General features: G+C 40.8%; 1 protein-coding gene across 2 annotated transcripts in view; it reads right to left on the bottom strand.

Moving 5' to 3' along the window:
• Positions 1–662: 662 nt before the first annotated feature.
• The window catches only part of LOC103368192 (branched-chain-amino-acid aminotransferase, cytosolic-like), a 24093-nt gene continuing 5574 nt past the window's right edge, over positions 663–19181 (bottom strand). The window contains exons 8-18 of one of the 2 annotated variants that reach the window (XM_008296471.1): positions 18612–18708; positions 13421–13492; positions 12811–13011; positions 11494–11604; positions 9481–9600; positions 9211–9374; positions 4607–4749; positions 4438–4523; positions 3579–3719; positions 3107–3181; positions 663–2140 (exon numbers count right to left, since the gene is read on the bottom strand). In XM_008296471.1, the coding sequence (XP_008294693.1) occupies positions 2099–2140; positions 3107–3181; positions 3579–3719; positions 4438–4523; positions 4607–4749; positions 9211–9374; positions 9481–9600; positions 11494–11604; positions 12811–13011; positions 13421–13492; positions 18612–18708 (1252 nt within the window). In that variant the 3' untranslated portion in view covers positions 663–2098. Of the gene's footprint in view, positions 2141–3106; positions 3182–3578; positions 3720–4437; positions 4524–4606; positions 4750–9210; positions 9375–9480; positions 9601–11493; positions 11605–12810; positions 13012–13420; positions 13493–15549; positions 16240–18611; positions 18709–19181 lie in introns of those variants that run through there. The other variant, XM_008296470.1, reaches the window with a different exon arrangement.

Genomic DNA, 19181 nt, shown 5'->3' with positions numbered 1-19181 from the left:
CATTGTTTATGTACCCGTCAATATTAAGATTTTGCTTCCATAACAGTATTCTTACACTATAGTGGAGAGAAAACGGTTTTATTCCTTTCAATATTCTGAAGCTTTTTACAGAGGGGTTGCATATATCATTCAGTCAGATTTATACAACATGGAGTTCCTAAAGACGGCGAAAATGTGCTTTAGTTTTCTTCTGGCTGTTGACTGTGTTTTCTGATTAACGGAGCAATAAAAAGAGATATTTAAAATTCCCTCTTTACAAACCCGTGACTCTGATATGTTAAAATGAAACAAGAATAATTGGAAAATTGGAAATTTTAATTATAAAACACATTTTAGTGATAAACATTTTGTTGGCGTGTAGCTTTACAGCAAAAATACAACCAACATCAAATAAAGTGTGTCTAAAGTTAACTGAAGTACAGATAATCTTATGAATGAAAGAATTCAAGGTAAATTACTATTACTTATGTTGCACATTTAAAACAACAGCTGAGTCAAAGATGTTTCCAGGAGAGAAATGCGATCGACATTTTCCAAACAAGTTTAAATATTCAGGTTGAGACAACACAGTGTTATTAATGATGAAAACGGATCTGACAAATTAAGAAATTAGAATGTACAAAATCTCACATGGAAAACTCAATGAATCCAAGGACAGAGAGTCACTAAACTCAAATCAAGTTTATTGTAAAAACTTAACAACCGAGTAAAAGTAACAGCACATTAAAAAAAAAAAAAACAACTACACTGGTATTGCTTGAAGTATCCAGCTATATCCCCTAGTGCACAAACTAGAAAAAAAAATATATCAGCAGCTGTAGATCCACAGAAGAACAAACTAACGGACAGGTCAGGCACTTAGACAGAGGAGATGGAAAGTATGTGTACAAATACATTCAAAGTGGAAAAAAGAAAACAGCAAAGAAAAGACAGCAAAACACAGGTGATACTGTGAGAGGGCTTTGGAAGACAGTTGGCCAAATTTCACATCAAGACAAGGAAGAAATAATAATTTAAAAGCCTCTAAAATAACAGCACAGTATATTTGTTACTATACATTGTTGTTACGATAACACAAAAACTAGTGCCAGCCTCTAACAGTCGTTCTCTTCCACAGCGTGTAGGCTTCCTGCCGTCCTACCATTTGTGCGTGCCGATGTTTAGTTCGACTTTTTTTGTAACCTCACTCTTTGTACAGTCGCATTCGAACAAATAAAACCAACAAACATAAAAACCCACCCGTGTTTCCTCTCTTTAAAAAGCCGATTCACGCTCGGATACATACCTGACGTTTACCGAGGTCAGTGCAAACTCTGGTGTCAAAGTGACGTGGCCCTAAAACTGCAGCAGTTCTCGCTCGGAGCTTTATATGTACACGACAGTAACAAAATCCTCACAGGTCTGGTTCCTATTTAAACTACTTAACAGTTAGACGTTTAGGAGAAGACACCACAGGTTGTTGCAAGTAGTACCAGATATAGTTAACGTTTCTTATTGATACATACATTGTAATGCGTTTAATGATGAGAAACAGTACTTTACAGAAGGCCAAGACGCTGATATCAAACACCTACACATCGAATATGTAGCTGCTTTACTTTAGTAAATATCTCACCTGCTACACCTGAAATATGTCAGTTTGTGCCTGTTTTGTTAATGGCAGAATGCGATGAAAATGAACGTTTGTGCTGTTAAACATGAGCCCTGCTCTCATGAAGCAGTCAGATGCTGGTGTGGTAGATACCAGGATCTACTTTCATCATCTGGTTGCTCGCTTAACTTTTCCCTCCAGTAACAGATTTTTTCTTTCCTCCTCAGGCTTGTGTCGTTGCATATAGTAAATACTGCTTTCCAATGTAAGCTGTTACATTCAAACCACCAACTACTATGTTTTCCTATGACAGTCTGCAGAGAAAGGAGTCTTGTTGAAGCCGCCCGAGACGACCGACGGGAGAGAAGCGTCCGTCTCCTCGGGCTGGTGAGTAATAAGCAGGAGTGTATTAGTGGGCTGAGGTGGGGGGGCAGTGGGGGCTGCTGGTCATCAAACTGGAATTGTGGGACTAACTGTTGATACAACCGGCAAGTGCAAAATGGCTGCTTAAACAACCAGTGGTGCCCAGTCGCTGGGTTTTTGTCCATACTGGATGGAGAAAGGAAGAGAGGGAAGAATAAGTTAATCAGAAAATGTGGATGTTAAAAGTTGAATCTGCACTGTGAGACGTTTTGAATTTACAATATGAGCTAGAGCTGCAACCGTGTTGAGAAGTAACCAAATCTTTCTGCGTAAATATCTCATGTTACAATGTGGACACCTGCAGCTTAAAGACAAACTACTGTGCAACTTCTGTGACAGTGAATAGTTGAAGGTGGAGTCTGGAGACCGCTGACGCTCAGATATTCAGATAGTTACTCCAACTGCTCCCTTCTCCTCCGTGCACGAGTGTGAACGTGCACAGGACACTCTGAAATCTGCTTAAGTCTAATGTAATAACCATTTCCTGGTCTAAATTCTACTTCAGATCCCAAAAGCAAACAGTGAAGCACCATTTAGGGTTAAAGGGTCAAAAGATCCACGAAAAAAAAGAGGATTCACAAGGTTGAGGGGAGTGAGAAGTTAGCAGTAAGCTAGTTTTTAAACACTATTAAACTTTAGTTTAAAAACAAAGAAGTATTGATTTAAATAGTCCTCTGGATGACAATCTAAATACGCTAATAAGCTAAATATAAACAATCTTTGTCCAGAATCTCAGTTTCCACCTTTAAATATTCACAATTACACAAGTTTTGACCAGAGCCCAAACTTTTGCATGCTACTGTGCACTTAGCATAGTTCAAAATAACACAAAAAGGATGTAATGTACTTTTTCTTTTTGATGACACAACTAACATGAACAGACTGTTGAACTTTAATTTAAAAATACAGCCATGTCCTGTGTAAGTTTGGTTGTCTTTGCTGTAAAAAGGTGTAAAACACACTGAAGACGGATACTTCTGCATAGAACGAGTGGAAATATGTTCTCTTTTGCTGCCACTTGGAGGCGTTGATATGCAAGTTGCTTAACTCCGTTTTAAGGAAGCTGTAATAAATAGAGTGTGCTAATCCTACCTGAATATCAGTAAGCTCTTTGTGGAACCTCTTTGCCAGGTCCGGACCGTTCTGCATGGTGGGGATCTGGTACGTCTGAAACAAGAGGAGCAGATACTGGTATGACATTTGAGTCCTGATTCATCACAGTCCTCCCTCGGGACCAGAACACAAACTGTAGCCATTGCTGATCTTGCTATTCCCACAAACCACATTCATCTCACACATTGTTCAAACTTCCAGGACCCTCATTTATATATAAAGCCATAAGGAACATTAATGTAAAAGCTACTGATTTCCGATAAATCCATCAATTTAAAACCCAGACAAATTGACTGTTAAATGTTCCATGTCTGAAAAGGACTAATGAGTCCAACAGACTGAACACATTATAGGAAAAAAACACAACAGCTACAAATCAGAGAAAGTGAAGAACGTCAAAGAACTCAAGTCACCCGACGCAGTCAGCGAGGGACAAGAGGTGAACTCCTACCTTTCCTTTGTAGAGGAGGCTGCCGACGGGACAGACGACGCAGGCCGTCCCTGCTCCAAACACCTCCAGGACTCTTCCAGCATCCAGAGCACTGAGCAGCTCCTTCATGACCATGTTGCGCTCCGTCACCTTGAACTCCCCCTGAACACAAGAGGGCAAAGATGAGATGGGACTCCTCATCACTGGTAGACGATCAGAATGATCTCTGAGCAGGTTCAAGACTAGAGGCCCGGATATGTAAACTACATCACAAAAAAAAGCAAAGAAGAGGATAAAACTTAGAAATATTTGTGTTTTTACTAGTTTCGGATTGAGGTTTTGTAATTCCGTATAGCGTGAATCCCCCCCCCTGAGGGCTCAAACCACCTGCTATTGTAAAGTTGCAGATTTAATGCCAGCCTCCTCTTTTCCATGTGTTGAACTCTAGCAGTCACACTTTCTGTAATCACACTTGTAATTCGTCCAGCAATTGTGAGACTCGTTTAAGGAGCTCAGTAGTTAAGGCTTTGGGCTGCTGATCTGGAGGTCAGGGGTTCAAGCCCCAGCACTGCCAAGATGGCAGAAGGAAGAATTTGGGATCAGAAAGGGCATCTAATACAAAAAATCATGCTGATGAAATACTGGAGCCTCGATGGTTTTGATGGAATCTATCAAGGTTTTGATTTGTGGCTCTAAAAGCAGTTTCATAGCTGAACAGGATTTCTCTTCTCCATAAACACAGGGTTTCTATGGAGACATTTCTTGCTGCTGCTACAGTTAATTTAAGATGCACAGCAGTAGACATTTAGGGCTGCACCTCCACTTGGCTAAGAACTTGCTCACATTACAGCGGTTACTATAACAGCTGTGGTCGACCTACCCATCCTCTGGCCAGGTCCAGCAGAGACTGTCTGGTGACTCCTGGGAGAATGATGCCGTCCAGAGGAGGCGTCACCAGCTCCCTCTCTGCAGACACACAACAAACATCTGAAGATCTGTGACGGAGCAGAGCTTCTGCTGAGACGAATGAATCATAGAAAGAGTCTGACCTCCTTTTTCATTGGTCCAGTAGATGAAGAGGTTCATGGTGCCGACCTCAGTGATCTCCTCCTTCTCTCCGTACAGCCACAAAACCTGCTGGCAGCCTCGCTTCACCGCCTCGTTCTGCACCGCTATTGTAGGACCGTAATTCCTGGAAAGAGACAAAATAAATATAAACGCACTCAATAAATATGAAGAGACCGGCTTGGACAGAAAGAATGGGTTTCAAGAAGTAGCCGGGATGTTCCATTAAGTAGCTGTTGTGTTTTTCTGAATAGCATTTTCTGTTTACGGGGAGTACTGGGGTATCTGCAGGTTCACTCGTGTTAAACCAAACAGCTTTCAAGACCACTGATGATTGTTGTAATGTTAGTTACCACAGCGAAAGAGCACAGCGACTTAAACCTGCATTCTCTCCAACAGTCAGCAGGAGGCGACCTTTTGAATGCATTCAAAGTTTAAAACTGTAATCCACAAACCAGTGGGTGACTTTGTGGTGGTTACAGCCATCTTTTACGCACAGTCTATGATTAAGACTAGCTACATCCTCCCACAAATCCCTCCCCAACATCTATTGCATCTAAAATTTGTCATATTTTTCATATTTACTACCAGTGACAGGTTGAAACCAACCCTAAGGTGGCATGATGTAACAGCTACCTGCTGCAGGCACTAATAATTCTGCATCGATAGCAACAGGGAACTCTGAATTCCTGACAACTGACTTGGAAGAAAATCTAAGAAAATGCCACCAGAAGTTGGGTTTCCATCTCTGTAATGCAAGTAAATTGTATTAACCTGGATTGCATTTGACATTGTTCCTCAAAACAATGTGGCCAATTTATTTTTTGTGTCTTTTTTTTGCTGTTTTTCTTCAGTTAACACGTCTGTTAATGAGCAACTGTTGTCGAGGCTTTTTTTTCTCCATTTTGACGGAATTTTGAGATCCGTCAAATGCATTTTCTATGTCTGTTTTGTTTTATTTTACATTTTTAAATGCTACAAAACTGTTTAAATCTCATCTGCTGTGTCTGTAACATTTCAAAGACTTGTGAAGTAAAGATTTAAGGACCTCATGTATGTTTTAAGAACAATTCATTTCAATTGATTTCAGATAAACTGACACTTTTTAGGGATCTGTGCACACTCTGTATGTATTCTCCCTTAATCTCTACATGTGGTTTGAATTGTTTTACACAAACTTTTCAAAATACATCATTGAAACTTAGCTGAAAAGCAGCAACATGAATGAAGTAACACCAGACAGAAAGGTGTTCGTCCTGAGAAGGAAGAATCCTCCTGATAAATACCATCCGTGTGAACAACAGCTTATTGTTATTTTAAAACATAAACCCTTCAACTAACTTCTGTGAACAAGTGAAACACAACCCTCTCGACTACCGAAACATGTAACCTAAGAATTGCCAAGAACACTGTGAGAAATATGCAGGACACGCATGACTTGTGGAAACATCACTGAACAATGACGTTCACAGTGTAGAGTCCAGCGACGAGTCACGCTTGACTATAGAAATGTGTCACCAAAATAAGGATTTTTCTGCAGAGGAGAATTTTTTGTGCCCTGAAAGAGGTTTTAGCTGAAACAACAACGATAAAAGTTGAGAATCTCACCAGTTTTGTTAATAAGGGTTTAATTTACTCAAGAAAAAATGATGGTTTGGTCATCAAAGGCAAAGACTGAAGTCAAAAAGGGTGACACGGAGCTACTGTCTTCACTGAACACAGACTGAGCATCGTGTTTGGTCACCCTGCGAGGATGAGCAGGAAAAACAAGGTGACAAACAAAAAGTCCGGACATACAATCCCTCTGTGATGACATTCTGGTTGTTGTGTCAAAAAGAAAAGCAGAGCAACATGAGCAGTGTTTCTGTGCTTTTAATAGTCACCGTCCTTTTTAGCAATCCCTCAGTCTCCTTCAATATCAGGCTCCTCACCAGCTGATTGTAGTTTATGGTCTTGTAGCACATTCTTTACATTTACTTTAGATTTCTTCGTCATCTCAATTGTCTGTATTGTTTTCTGCTTTGTTGTTTTTTTTCCACACGTCTGTCTGTCCTGGGGTCAGTTTCACAAAGCAACAGACTCATAGTTTTCACTAAACCTGCTTTGTGAAACGGACCCCTGGACTATTGACTACTTTTCCTGGGGTCCATTTGTCAAAAAAAAATAAACTATTTTGGGGGAGTTTTTTCTTTGCTAAATTGAGTTTTTTTTAGGACATCTTTAAGACAAACTTGTGATTAGAAAAGTTGGTCTTCATCAAGTTGGGCTCTGATCTAGACATTAGATCTAAACAGTCTGATCAGTGGTCGCTATAAGAGCTGATCAGATGACACAAAACTGGTGAGACATTTTCCTCTCCATGCAACTAACATCGTCTTTCTACTGGTGTTCATAAAGGACAACAACTTTGCAATTTGCTTGTTGTTTTCCCCAAAAAATCCCTCATTGATTAAAGAAACCAAAACAGTTTTAGTATTTTATACATACCAGTAGATCAATACTCAATACATAATGTCAGGAATGGCTAAACAAATAAAGTGAATGTACAACAACATCAAAAAAAGGTCCATGTTTCGAGGGAGTATTTCAACATCCTCAACATCAAATCCACACAGTTAATAAACATATTGTAGCGGGTTTCCTGTCCTAAATTTCTGCCGGCCCTGCTGGAGTCTCATGACCGCTGCTGCTAAATCAGGCTCCATAGCTGAACTGCACCGTTGGCCTTGTGACGGGAGGAGCTCAGACTGTTGGCTTAGTGAGCCGACGTTATGTAACCGGAGCGGAGCTGAGCAGGTGCTGCTTCAGGCTGCAGTCGTGTGGAGGCAGGTCTGTGATTACAGGCTGAGAGGACGGACAGAGATTAAACCGAGTGTCTTTAAAAAGCTTCACTCCTGATCGAAGAATCTGCTGCTGTTTGCTTCCTGCACTCGTCTCACCTCAGTTCTTCTTTCATTATTTTTGACCTCAAACGGCTCAACGTTGTCACGGCAGACTGTCACAGCAGAGACTTCAGGTTCATCAAATGTTCAACAGGTGGAACCAGTTGTATCAGTGACCCAGAACATTTTAATGACTGTTGATTTCTAACACTCTGCTTTGAAGCCGACACACCCACTGAAACAAGCATTGCTACATACTCAACCTTGTCTCGTCTCTTTTTGGTCCTGATTTGATCCTGACACTGTAATGTTCGGTAGCTGCCTTTCTGAAAGCAAAGTGGAAAATCCAAATACTTGAACTTTGTCCAGATCCACTGCTGAGCGCTCCAGAAGCTTCCCCCAGCCAGGACAGCAAATAAACTACTTCAGAATTCTACACGCTTTCATTACAGCACTTTAATTGTGCAAAAAGCAGCATCACTTAATTGTTGTTATTCTTCTTAAATAAGCTACCAGCTTTTCATAGGCTAACGTCACAATAATACGACACACAACTTCTGCTATTTTTACACCTAGTGTCCCAACTGAAGCGTTTTAATTACATAAAAAACCAAATGTCTTTCTATACATTTGGGCCACAAATGCAATTAATTACAGTTGAAGTGAGGTTCTAAAGTACCTCACCTCAGTTTCTGTATTGTTGCTTTGCGTAATGAGGATATGTTTGAAATGGCAACAATAATAAATATGTGCTGTTTTTTCTTTACACTTGTTTTGCACTAGCAGCTACAAGTCTACAAGCGCTGCTGCACCAATTTACTGGTTTCATCTCCAATATTACTTTGTCCTATCTATCTATCTATCTATCTATCTATCTATCTATCTATCTATCTATCTATTTATCTCTTAAAAAGGGAGCTTTTTGCTTCCTACTGTTGCCACAGAGCTGCTCAAAGGGAATCACTGGTTGTTCAGGTTTCTGTCTATAATACTGGGAGGTTCATACCTTACTTGGGTTGTGAACTGCTGCTACAGAAATCACTGTTGCTGTAGAATTTTCTACAACTAAGCAACCGACCGTGTGCTTCATGTTTACAGCGGCATGTTCAGCGTACATGATGCTCACGTGTTTTCAGCCACGTCGTCTGCATGGAGAGTACTTCTGAAATAGAGCTGGAACGTTTTGAACAGAGATTGTTTTCAAACAATCTGAACAGTGTTAAATAATGTTTGTTTTTTTATTTTATCAAGTTATTGTCATATTTTGTCTATTCATGGCAACTTATGAGCGACAGTTTTAATGAGAAATCGAAATGTTTTCTTGTCTCACTCTAACAGATGTCTCAGTCTTTATGCAGGCAGCTGTGAGGGAACATCCTCCACCGTAGCGGACATGAACTGTTCTCTGCTAGTAATGGACCACTTTGTTATTGTGAGGCACTGTATTGAGAATTACAAGTGATTTTCTAATTGTTTCAGGTTCCCCAATGCCACTAAAGTTGTGTTTTTATCTGCGGATTTCAGTGGTGTAAAATTTGTTATTGCTTTTTTGTGCAAATCTCAGAGAAAAATCGGTGATTGATACCAAACCAGACTTTCAACAGGTGATATTTATGACAGTCGTACAACTCAACCTCAGAAAGAAAGTAAAAAAACAACAACTTGTAACTTGCCACGTCTACAGATAAAGAAAGATCCAAACTCACCCTCCCATCTTGTAGGCACCGACTCCTCCCTGCCACGCTCTGACAAACGCTGGATCTGCCAGCAGGGAAACTGGGTTGAAGGATCCTGTGGCGAAGTAAGGTCCCACTGGGCCGACGATGACAAAGATCATGGCTTTTCCTGCCCGAGAGACGCCGAGAGACGGCTGGGTGAGGCGGGTGAGGAGAGAGAGAGAGAGGAGTAGACAGGTGAGGAGGAGGAGGACCACACTGACCCCGCTGGTTGATTTACTCGGCAGGGCTGAAGCTCACCTCGATTCCTATGAAGGTGGGCCTGATGTAGAGGCTGGCGTCCTGAGAGTAGGGGACCCACTCCTGGTCCACCTCCACCAGCTTCCTGATGCACTCCAGCAGCTCGGCTTTATCAAAGAGCTGCACGGGAGAAACACCGCAACAGTCAGATGGTGATATTTCATCAGTCATCTGCCTCTTTCATCCTGTTTGCTCATAAAAAATTATGTTTCATTCAGTGTAATGAGACTTCTATATAAACTGTTTCAAACCAAACATCATTCTAATGTAAAAATACTCTTATCTTTAGAATTAAATGTTATACAATCTGCTGTTTTCCTCTACACAACCGAAACACTAAAGGCACCTGAAGGCAACATTTTCTGCTGCAGACTGACAAACATTACAGAGGCAGATTTCAACCAAGTTTCCAGGATTTTTCTTACTCTGAGTAAATGAGCTCTGTGTGTAAACAGCCTGAAGAGTTTCATCTGGGAGCTGCACTGATTGACAATCATGTTGCTCAAATGTTTTCTGGGTGTTCTTGTGTGGCTTCAGCCTCCAGTGAGAGTTAAAGACAGACCAGTTGGTTCAGTTTAAGCAGCAGATTATTGAGGGTAAAGGGTTGTACGTGGCTGCAGAGGTTTGATAAACTACGGCTCAGTTGTCCACACATGAATGGAGCCTAAAGTAAAAATTTCTCCACTGATTGTTTTTCTTTTAGTCACAGACTTGACTTCAGACTTAACCGAACAGACAACACCCCACTTCTGCAGCTGCTAATCAGACAGTTTTCATTTGAAGGCTTCTTTACCTTCACTATACTAGAACTGTACACTGACTGTTCTGTCTTACTGCATTGTGTTGAGTCTTGTGTGTTTATGTATTGTGTTGCTATTTCAGGGTGTGCCGTGTCATGCTGTGTCTTGTGTCGTTAATTTTCGCATTCAACTGTAATTTGCACTAAGAGTTTTTATCTTTTTAAACTTGTTTTATCAAGCAAATATTTTTTGAAAAGTGTTTTTTGTGATGAACACAGTAATAAAGAAATCCATGTGTCTATCTATGCATACGAGGTGTGTCAGAAAAGTTCCAGGACTGGTGTCACAAAAAATATATTTCAAACCCAAACTACAAACTACAAGTTTTCCCCTATCAGACGATCAACCAGCACGTCTACAAAGAGATCCTGTGGCGTTTGCTTCGTTCAGTGCGCGAGAAGAGGTGAGAGTTGTGGCAGGACAAGTGGTGGTTGCTTCACCATGACAACACACCTGCTCACAATGCCCTGAGCATCCGACAGTTCCTGGCTGAGAAGAACATTACCGTGCTGGAGCAACCTCTCTACTCACCCCACCTGGCTCCGTGGGATTTTTTCCTCTTCCCCAAGCTCAAGGGGGTCATCAAGGGGACTCGTTTTGAGGACATGGACGACATCAAGATGGCTGTGATGATGGAGCTAAGGAGGATCCCAGAAGAATCCTTCCAGGAGTGCATGGCAGCATGGCAGAGAAGGCTGGGGAAGTGTGTTAGACTCCAGGGGGATTACTTTGAAGGGGAAAACTTGTAGCTTGTAGTTTGGATTTGAAATATATCTTTTCTAACACCAGACCTTGAACTTTTCTGACACATCTCGTACAACCTTGTCTAGTAGACTGATTTGAGAAATGAAAAGTTAGCACTACTGATCCATAATTATTTAATCTTGTCTTTTACATTCAAAGTCATTCACCAGAAATGTGAACTTGCATGTATTTGGCTGCTGTAGCTCTTTGCCAGATGATGTATTGCAGCAAAATTGAGCCTGAGTCTACTACATTTTCTTTGCCAGAGCCTTCGGTCTGCTTGGCAGCTCCACCGACAGAGACTGGGCTCTACCTACAGTCTGAACAAGGCCTCAGTGTTGCTATAAATGTTTTTTTCAGAGCTGTTTCCACTCTGATCAGAATAATACGCTATGCGACAAAATACTGACTTTGACCTGATATAAGGTGGCGTGGAAGTTTCTGAGAACGAGGTGGAGTAAAGACTCACAGGGAGACAGCTTCTGTCAGCGCTGCGATGCATCCTTTCCATGTTCAGCATTGGCCTGAACAGACGGATGTGGTTGTCGACTCCACGGAATGCCTTCATGCCCTCAAACAGCTGGAGAGAAAAACACACGACATGCTGTCAAGCAATGTGGAAAACGTGCAGAGAAAGTGTCTTTGCCTATTTTACTGCTCATTTAACAGCTTCTTCACTTTATTTGTTTAACAGTCAGATTTTGATCTATGTGTTTTCCTGCAGCTTCACCGTGGCCGTGGCTTCCAGCCCTAGAGTGGCTAGTTTCTAACTCAAGAAGAAGTTTCAACCTGTTCAGCAAGATTCATACAAGAGAAGCACAAATAGAATTGTACAATGACAAGCATGCAGGAATCATCAGTCATTAGCTGTTTTATATAAACGTCTTGGCCTACAGCTTGGAAAGTACTTTAGTCAACCTTGGTTGTTTTTAAATGTGCTATTAACATAAAGTTGACTATATCAGTAATAATAAGAACTTTATTTGTATGGCACTTTTTCTTTTTTAAAACTAAAGTTACATACATATACTTACATATATATTTACACTATAAAGTGCTTTCAAATAAAGCAAATGTCAAATTAGACAAATAATGAAAGCAAATATGATCCTAGGCATGCAACATTAGATAATTTTTTTTTTAATAAAGCTCAAACCTTCCTCCAGTAAATAGATTATGTTGGTTATTACAAAAATAACCTAACAAGTGTAAATAGTAAGGTCAAGACCTTACAGCGTTATTTATGGTGTGAGTTTATGGGAGTAATTTACATATGTGTTTATTTATTTAAAAGGGACAGTGCACATTAATGAAAACGGAAAAAATACATATTATAAATGTGCCAGAGTTAGCACAAATGCTAGTCTGCGTCTGTTGTCCCTTGGTGGGTCATAGACTGAAAAAAATATTAACTCACAAGGCTTTAAAATACACAAATACAATACAATCAATAATACACAGTGCATGATGCCTATACGTATATGTATCTGTACGCCACAGACAGTCTACCTAGCTGTGAGAACAAGCTTGGTTACTAGGGATTAAAACCTGCAAAAGTTTGATAAAACACTACTCTCCCTAGCGATAATAAATATTAAGGTTGAGAACCTGTAATGCAACATGTAACTAATTTAACAGAATAGCTAATTACCCTGAGGTAGCATAAAGTTTTGACCTGCCAATATATACATGAAAACCCAACAATTCCAATGATTCCCTGGATCCTCTTTGTTTTCCGTTCGGTTAAAGCTTCAGGACTACAGCAGATGTGATGTGCAAGCTTCACCTCTATGGAGTAGTGCAGCGCAGAGGAGGCCGGGTGCAGCGACAGGTTCTGGAAAGGTTTGATCTGAGGAGCCTCCCAGCCGTCCTTGTCCGACCAGTTGATGGTCAACATGTGGTCAGAGAACTGTTTGCCGAACACCAAGCTGGACGGCTCGGGCTTCGGTTTGCATGCCGGGTTGCGTTCGATGGTCAGATCTGCTGCCTGAGGAGGGCGAGTGAGGACCAAAGAAGAAGAAGAAGAAGAAGAAGAAGGAGGAGGAGGGACAAGAGCAGAGCAGGCGACGAATACAGTGATCGTTTTTAAATTACTGGCAGAGCATGCTGTTAAAGGACAATTAGTGGATGTTACACAGAATCAGTGGACAGTTTTCTGGTCAATTAGCCACAATTAATGGGGTTTAATTAAACTGATTTAAAAATTACAACAGGCAGACAATGAGAGAAACACAGAGGAGGAGAAACATTTTAAATCTCTCTTCAGAAAAGTCTTCCATAAAGCTTCATGAACATGTTGTGAGCAGCCAGACGTGTACAGTCACGTCAGCTACACCGAGCTGAGGGGCAACAACACGGGTCTTACCTGGCAGGAAGGAAAGAGTTAAAGTTTGTACCTTGAAGGAGCTGGCGAACCGCAGGGAGCCAAATGAGAAAGGAAGGGCCTGAACAAGTCGTCCATGGAGTGCCTGGAAATTAAGCATTAACAAGCTCTTTATTCAATACGAGAAAAGGTTTTACTGCACAATGTCGAGGTTTTCCAGGTGACAGTAATGTAACAAGGGACACAGTGTGTGACATTGTGTTTTGTGGGTGTGTGTGAATCAGCACCAATCATTTTCTCTGCCATTCAATGTATGTAGCTGCTAACGCGTGCCTGCGCCAAGTGCTCCACTGTAAATAGAATCGGGCACATATGCAGGCGACTCTGCACAAGCAGGAATGCAAGGTGACAAAGGGCGGCAATGTAAGATAAATGACCAGCGAACACACAGACGACAATATCCTGGTGTAAGAAAAGAGCAGAGATGTGTCAGTGAAGCGATGGCAGTTCAGGAAACGTAACGAGCTGTTTTAATCTTATACTGACTTTTAACAGGATGTAATCTGCTCCTCTTACTTGTTCAACTTGCATATGAATAAGTCGCCCAGGCAGTTTGAGACTTGTGAAGCCGGTTGTGCGCTTGGCAATCTCATAGTTAATCCTTAAACATACAGAGTGAGGTTCACATTCCCAACATGGTGCTGAGTTTGACATGCTGGAGACGCTTGTTCCTCGATGTCTAGGACACCTGCGTTTGTCTCTAAAGGAATGGCAAGGGCAGGTCTTCTTTCATCACAGCTGAATCGTTTCTCACTCTTAAAATATGAATTAGAAGCAAACACAACCACTGACTATTGTGGAAAATATTCTAATGAAACCTATAGCCAAACATATACATCTGCATAAATGTATATATGTGTGCGATGCATGTAATTAAATGTATTGTCAGTTTAAATAATTTATTCTCAAATACTGAAATGCTTTCTTGTATGCAGAGCACTTGCTGATGTTATGCATTCATTAGGCTATAAATACTGTTGTTTTGCTTTAAGTGATCTTAAATTAAACAATTTTTGTGCTTGAAACCTTAAAATTAAAACTGCATTCCTGCTAACCTTCTCCTCCATGGTAACATTCTCCTCTGTCAGGGTCTGCCAGAGGAAATCTAAGGCCATGGCTCATACTGATGCTGCTTTGCCAACTACACTACTTCATGTCTCTTGTGCTCAACTGCACAAACTCAACCACATCTGGCTGTGGATTATAGAACAGTATAATTAACACAGTAGAAATTCCTACAGAAAGCTGCACAGTGACTCTGCTGCAGGACTTCATGCAGTTAAATGGATGATGCAAGTTTTGCTTTTATTGCAGCCATGAGTGTGTAGCTACAGCTGTGGTATGCATGTGAATGTGTGATGAATGAAACGTTTTCTTGCCTAAACCCATTTGGACACAGAGTTTTGAATGAAAGTGAAATTTCATTAGACAATATTAACTTCAACTAGCATTGTGGCTAACATCAGATTCGGACGTTTGTTAATGTATAATGTAAAACACAGGGAAAAACGTGCTGCTAAAACATAAATACACGTGACATGGTTTGTAAATAGGTGTCCTAACAAAGCTGAAAGCCTCACGCCAAATTCCATTCAAAAATATGCCAATTTTACAAACACTTGCTTTCTACGTAGCCATAGAAACACTCCTGTTTGCTCAACTGTCAGTGGCATGTGTGTTACACTTCGGCATATTATCAAGCTACCAAGAGCACACTTTCAAAAAACAAGTACTCTGTTTACCTGCCCCCATCCAGAAAAAACGTGCAAGTTTGTAAGCTGTGCCGCGTAAAAACATCAAATTTAACAAATCAAAATGAATTTTTGTGGGGTTGGAAGAACGCCGAATTTGTTTTAAAGCATTGCCGATTTGCAAACATCTTTCATTTGTGTTTTACGATGTGTGAATCCTAGCCGATAAGCAAAAGTATTTTAGTCGTCATATTTCTGAGTGGGCTTTGGTGCCGCGTCCGCTCCACTCCACGGTGTTTTGCAACCCTCGGTGTTGGCGGGACACAGAAGCCGGAATATAAACCTTATCAGTTCCTCTGCTCAGTAGCGGTTATCTTATCTCTTATTTAGGTGAATCATTTACCCAGAAAATCAATGATTACAAACAGCACAGACAGTGTTGTGAACTCACCGTCCGCAGTGCTGCCATCTCCGCTACGTAACGATGATAAACGAGATTACTCGCTCGTGTGGAAACAAACACCCAAAGTCAACTTGGGTTCCGCTTTGAAACCCGAGATGAGCTGAGTTGAAAGCACCGGGACACAAAACGCCCTTCAAGATATTAACATAAACCCGTTGTTAATTTGTAATCCTTTATAAGTGACCACTTTGTATTTTCTTCTAGTTGCCTGGGTTAATAATTTAAAATAAACCGACTTGATACGGATAAAGAATGTTTGTAGATTTTATACTGTTATTTTTTGTTAAAGATGACAAAAAGGATTTCATAAATGTACCTATATTGGCCCGTTTTATTACAGTCTCAATGAGGAAGTGATGGAGGCGTGACACAAAAAACAGACACGTGATTGGATGAGGAGGAGGGAGGTTATTGCAGGTCACAGAGCTGGATGCTGATTGGTCCATCAGTGGGGAGGGGTGCAGGTCGTGTTACTGCAAATGCAAAAATCTTCCTCCACCAGGCAATCAGCAGAACTAAATAAACTTTATTAGTAGTATTAATAATGAATGAAAAATCCTCCCTGTATTGAAACCGGTTTTAGTCAGCACAGTGTGTAAAATCTGCATAAACCAGCTGCTTCACAGCCAGGAGGAAGAGGAGGATGAGGAGGAGGAGGCTGTGGAGGGTCAGGACAGTCAGGAAGGGATCTGACTCTTGAAGCCATAGTTGAGTTCAGCTCCTCCACTCAGCAGCAGGTCGATGCCGGTGCAGAAAGTGGCTTCGGCGGCGAGATACAGGGCAGCCAGTCCACACTCGGCCTCCGTCCCCATCCGACCCATCAGCTGTGTGAGAGCAGAGCCAGTCATTTCTCATTCCACATACTTGTGGTTGCAGCGACTAACTTCCTGGTGTTTATGTGTGTTTTTTAACACTCCTGCAGCAGCTGTTCCTACCATTTGCTGCAGTCCTGTAAAAGGCAGCTTGTAAAAGAAGTTCCTGAGCTGTTTTTCTGTGCAAGGCTCCATTCAAAAAAAACCTGCAAATTCACTGATCACCACTGGATCCATTTCCAAATAAGGCTGCACCAAATGATCAGTTTCATTATCGATTACTCTATCAGTTATGTCCTTCATTAATCGATTAGTTGTTCAGCCTGTAAAATGTCAGAAAATGTTAAAAGATGTTGATCAGTGTTTCTTAAACACTCAAACTGATTGATTTATAATCAAAATAGTTGCAGATTAATTTAATGGTTGAAACTAATCGATTAATGCTTGCAGGGAGTTTTACATCCTCTACCCTCTTTATTTGAATAACTCAAGTAAATACAGTGTAAAAAGTGTTATTTCCTATTAGAAGCTGGACCCAACAGCAGCACCTGAAGGATGAAGCGCTGCCACGCAGGTATTTGTCTTGTAGTTTTCCACTATGAATAATGAAATGCAAACGGAGACAGATGCTTTCTTTCTGACTGTGATGAAAACGAAGCTAAAAACAAAAAGCAACCTGTTGCAGAAACTGTCTGCTAAGAATCAGGTCTAAAGTCGCTGATGTTTACAACCAGACAGAAAAAACAGCATTCAGTGTTTGGCTCATTAGGAACTGAAGCCTTTGAAGCATAATAATGACTTAGAGGAAACAGAGACTCTCTATTTGTTTTCCAGTTTGGCAGCTTCACCTGCTGAGCAGAAACCTGACGGGACTTTCCTTTAACCATCTGAACCACAAGCAGCTTCTGGGTGTTTTTTGTTTGTTGTTGCTCACATTTTTATTCACTGTGGCCTCATATTTCACTGCAACATAAAGTCCTGCACCTCAATGGAAAAACACAACCATGACTAGAGGTGGAGAGAGCTCAGGTGCCCACATGTGTCACCAATATGGGAAAAAAAATAGAGGCTATACATGCTGTAGATATTTTTACTGTTTATATTTTCACACTACTCTGTACGTCGACTCTCCTCTGTATACCATGTTTGAGCCGTGCTGCGTTTATTTTATTGATCACGTGTTTTAGTCTCAATCTCTCTAAGTAGTTTTCATACTCATTTCCTCTGTCGTCTGTGTAAACGCTGTCTGCAGTTCAGCCAAACAGTCCCTGAAATGTTGTGTTTTGTGTGAATTTTCTGTTGTTAGCAGCTGAGTCATGTAAACCTTGTCAGTTGTGCCAAGGAGCGCAGATTTAATTTTCTTTTTTACCGAATCTAGTGCAAATGTTTTAGTGTTTTTAAAAAATTAGACAAACACAGAGTAATGTCATTACATTTATGACCCATCTGCACGAAGTCAGTCGCAGCAGATACAGCCCCAACTACGTTAACACATGATAAAATATTGATTTTGGGTTTATTACGTAGGTTGGTCTATTTAATTGTTTTCTACATGTAGATAACATATAGGTTCCACATCGCTGTCAAATACCGTCAGCGTGCATGATGGTAACACCAGAAACCACGAAAATCACTTGTGCGCAGGCGCCGCGAGCAGTGTGTCAATGCCAGCGTATCCTGTCTCGTGATTTGCGTCATGTGGTAGCAACATGCCGGTTTTGTTTACGCATAATAGCCCAAGGCACAATGCGACTGATTTTGTGCAGATGGGTCACATTTAAACTAATTAAAATTGGTTAATTTTCCAGATGCAACTGCATCACAGAACTGCAAGTCACAAATGATATGTTCAAGGACAGTCAGTAAGTTGAAAATTTGACAAATATTACAGTTTCTGATAAATGCTCTCATTTTGGATTTTTTTAAAACGATAACTTGCCTTTAAAACCTGCTGACAGGTGTCGAGGTTCAGAGGGTTCAAATGAAAGTAATGCATTTTCTTTACTCACAACTTATCTGTTAAATGCTGCTGAAAAACTTGAACATTCAACCTGATGACAGGATTCATGTTTCGCTAAAGTTCCTGAACTTTTCCCACTTTCCAAAAGTGGGAAAAGATCAAAGTCCTCACTACCAACAGAGACATCTCATCGTTGCCGTTCTTCACAGTTTCAAGTTTTTATGTTGCTTCGCAGGGCGTCTTAAAGATCACTCTGCTCTGAACACCTGTGAGCTTACCTGAGCGTTTTCTCCCATTTTAATGGCTGCTGCAGCATCTGGCGTCTGTCCTGCTAATTCTTCCCACAGAGGCGTCAGCACGTTACCGGGAGAGATGCTGCAACAAACGTCAGACACCGTTATCAGACAAAGACGGTATTATTGGAGGACACACTGTCGTTATGCTTTGTTTAAGAGGTGGAATAAAATATAAATATAGCAATATATCTGATCGCTTCCTCTTTCATCTACACTTGTGTCAGATATTCAGCAGATTCCCACGACCAGTTTGATTTACCAGAGTCACAACAACTCATAAAGTTAACGTAAGTAATTAAGCCACAATGAAGATGAAGGAATCTCACTGGAAACACTGAATGAACACATTATTTAAAGTGAATGCCACTTATAATACACTTCAACACTGGTACCACAATGCTGGGAATCTAAACCTGCTTTTTGTCTTTTTAGGGGGAATTTGTTTTTCTACAGTGAAGCAGAGATGCAGTTTATCACACACGACTGTCTCGTGATGTATTTCAGAATTACTGTATGGTGATATAAACATTGTTAGCGACACACTGCAGTATT

This window comes from Stegastes partitus, unplaced genomic scaffold (assembly GCF_000690725.1).
Source record: "Stegastes partitus isolate 25-593 unplaced genomic scaffold, Stegastes_partitus-1.0.2 Scaffold1130, whole genome shotgun sequence".
In the NCBI taxonomy this organism is placed as follows: domain Eukaryota; kingdom Metazoa; phylum Chordata; class Actinopteri; family Pomacentridae; genus Stegastes; species Stegastes partitus.
Note: the sequence above shows the minus strand (reverse complement) of the source record. Positions and strands in the feature narration are given on the sequence as shown.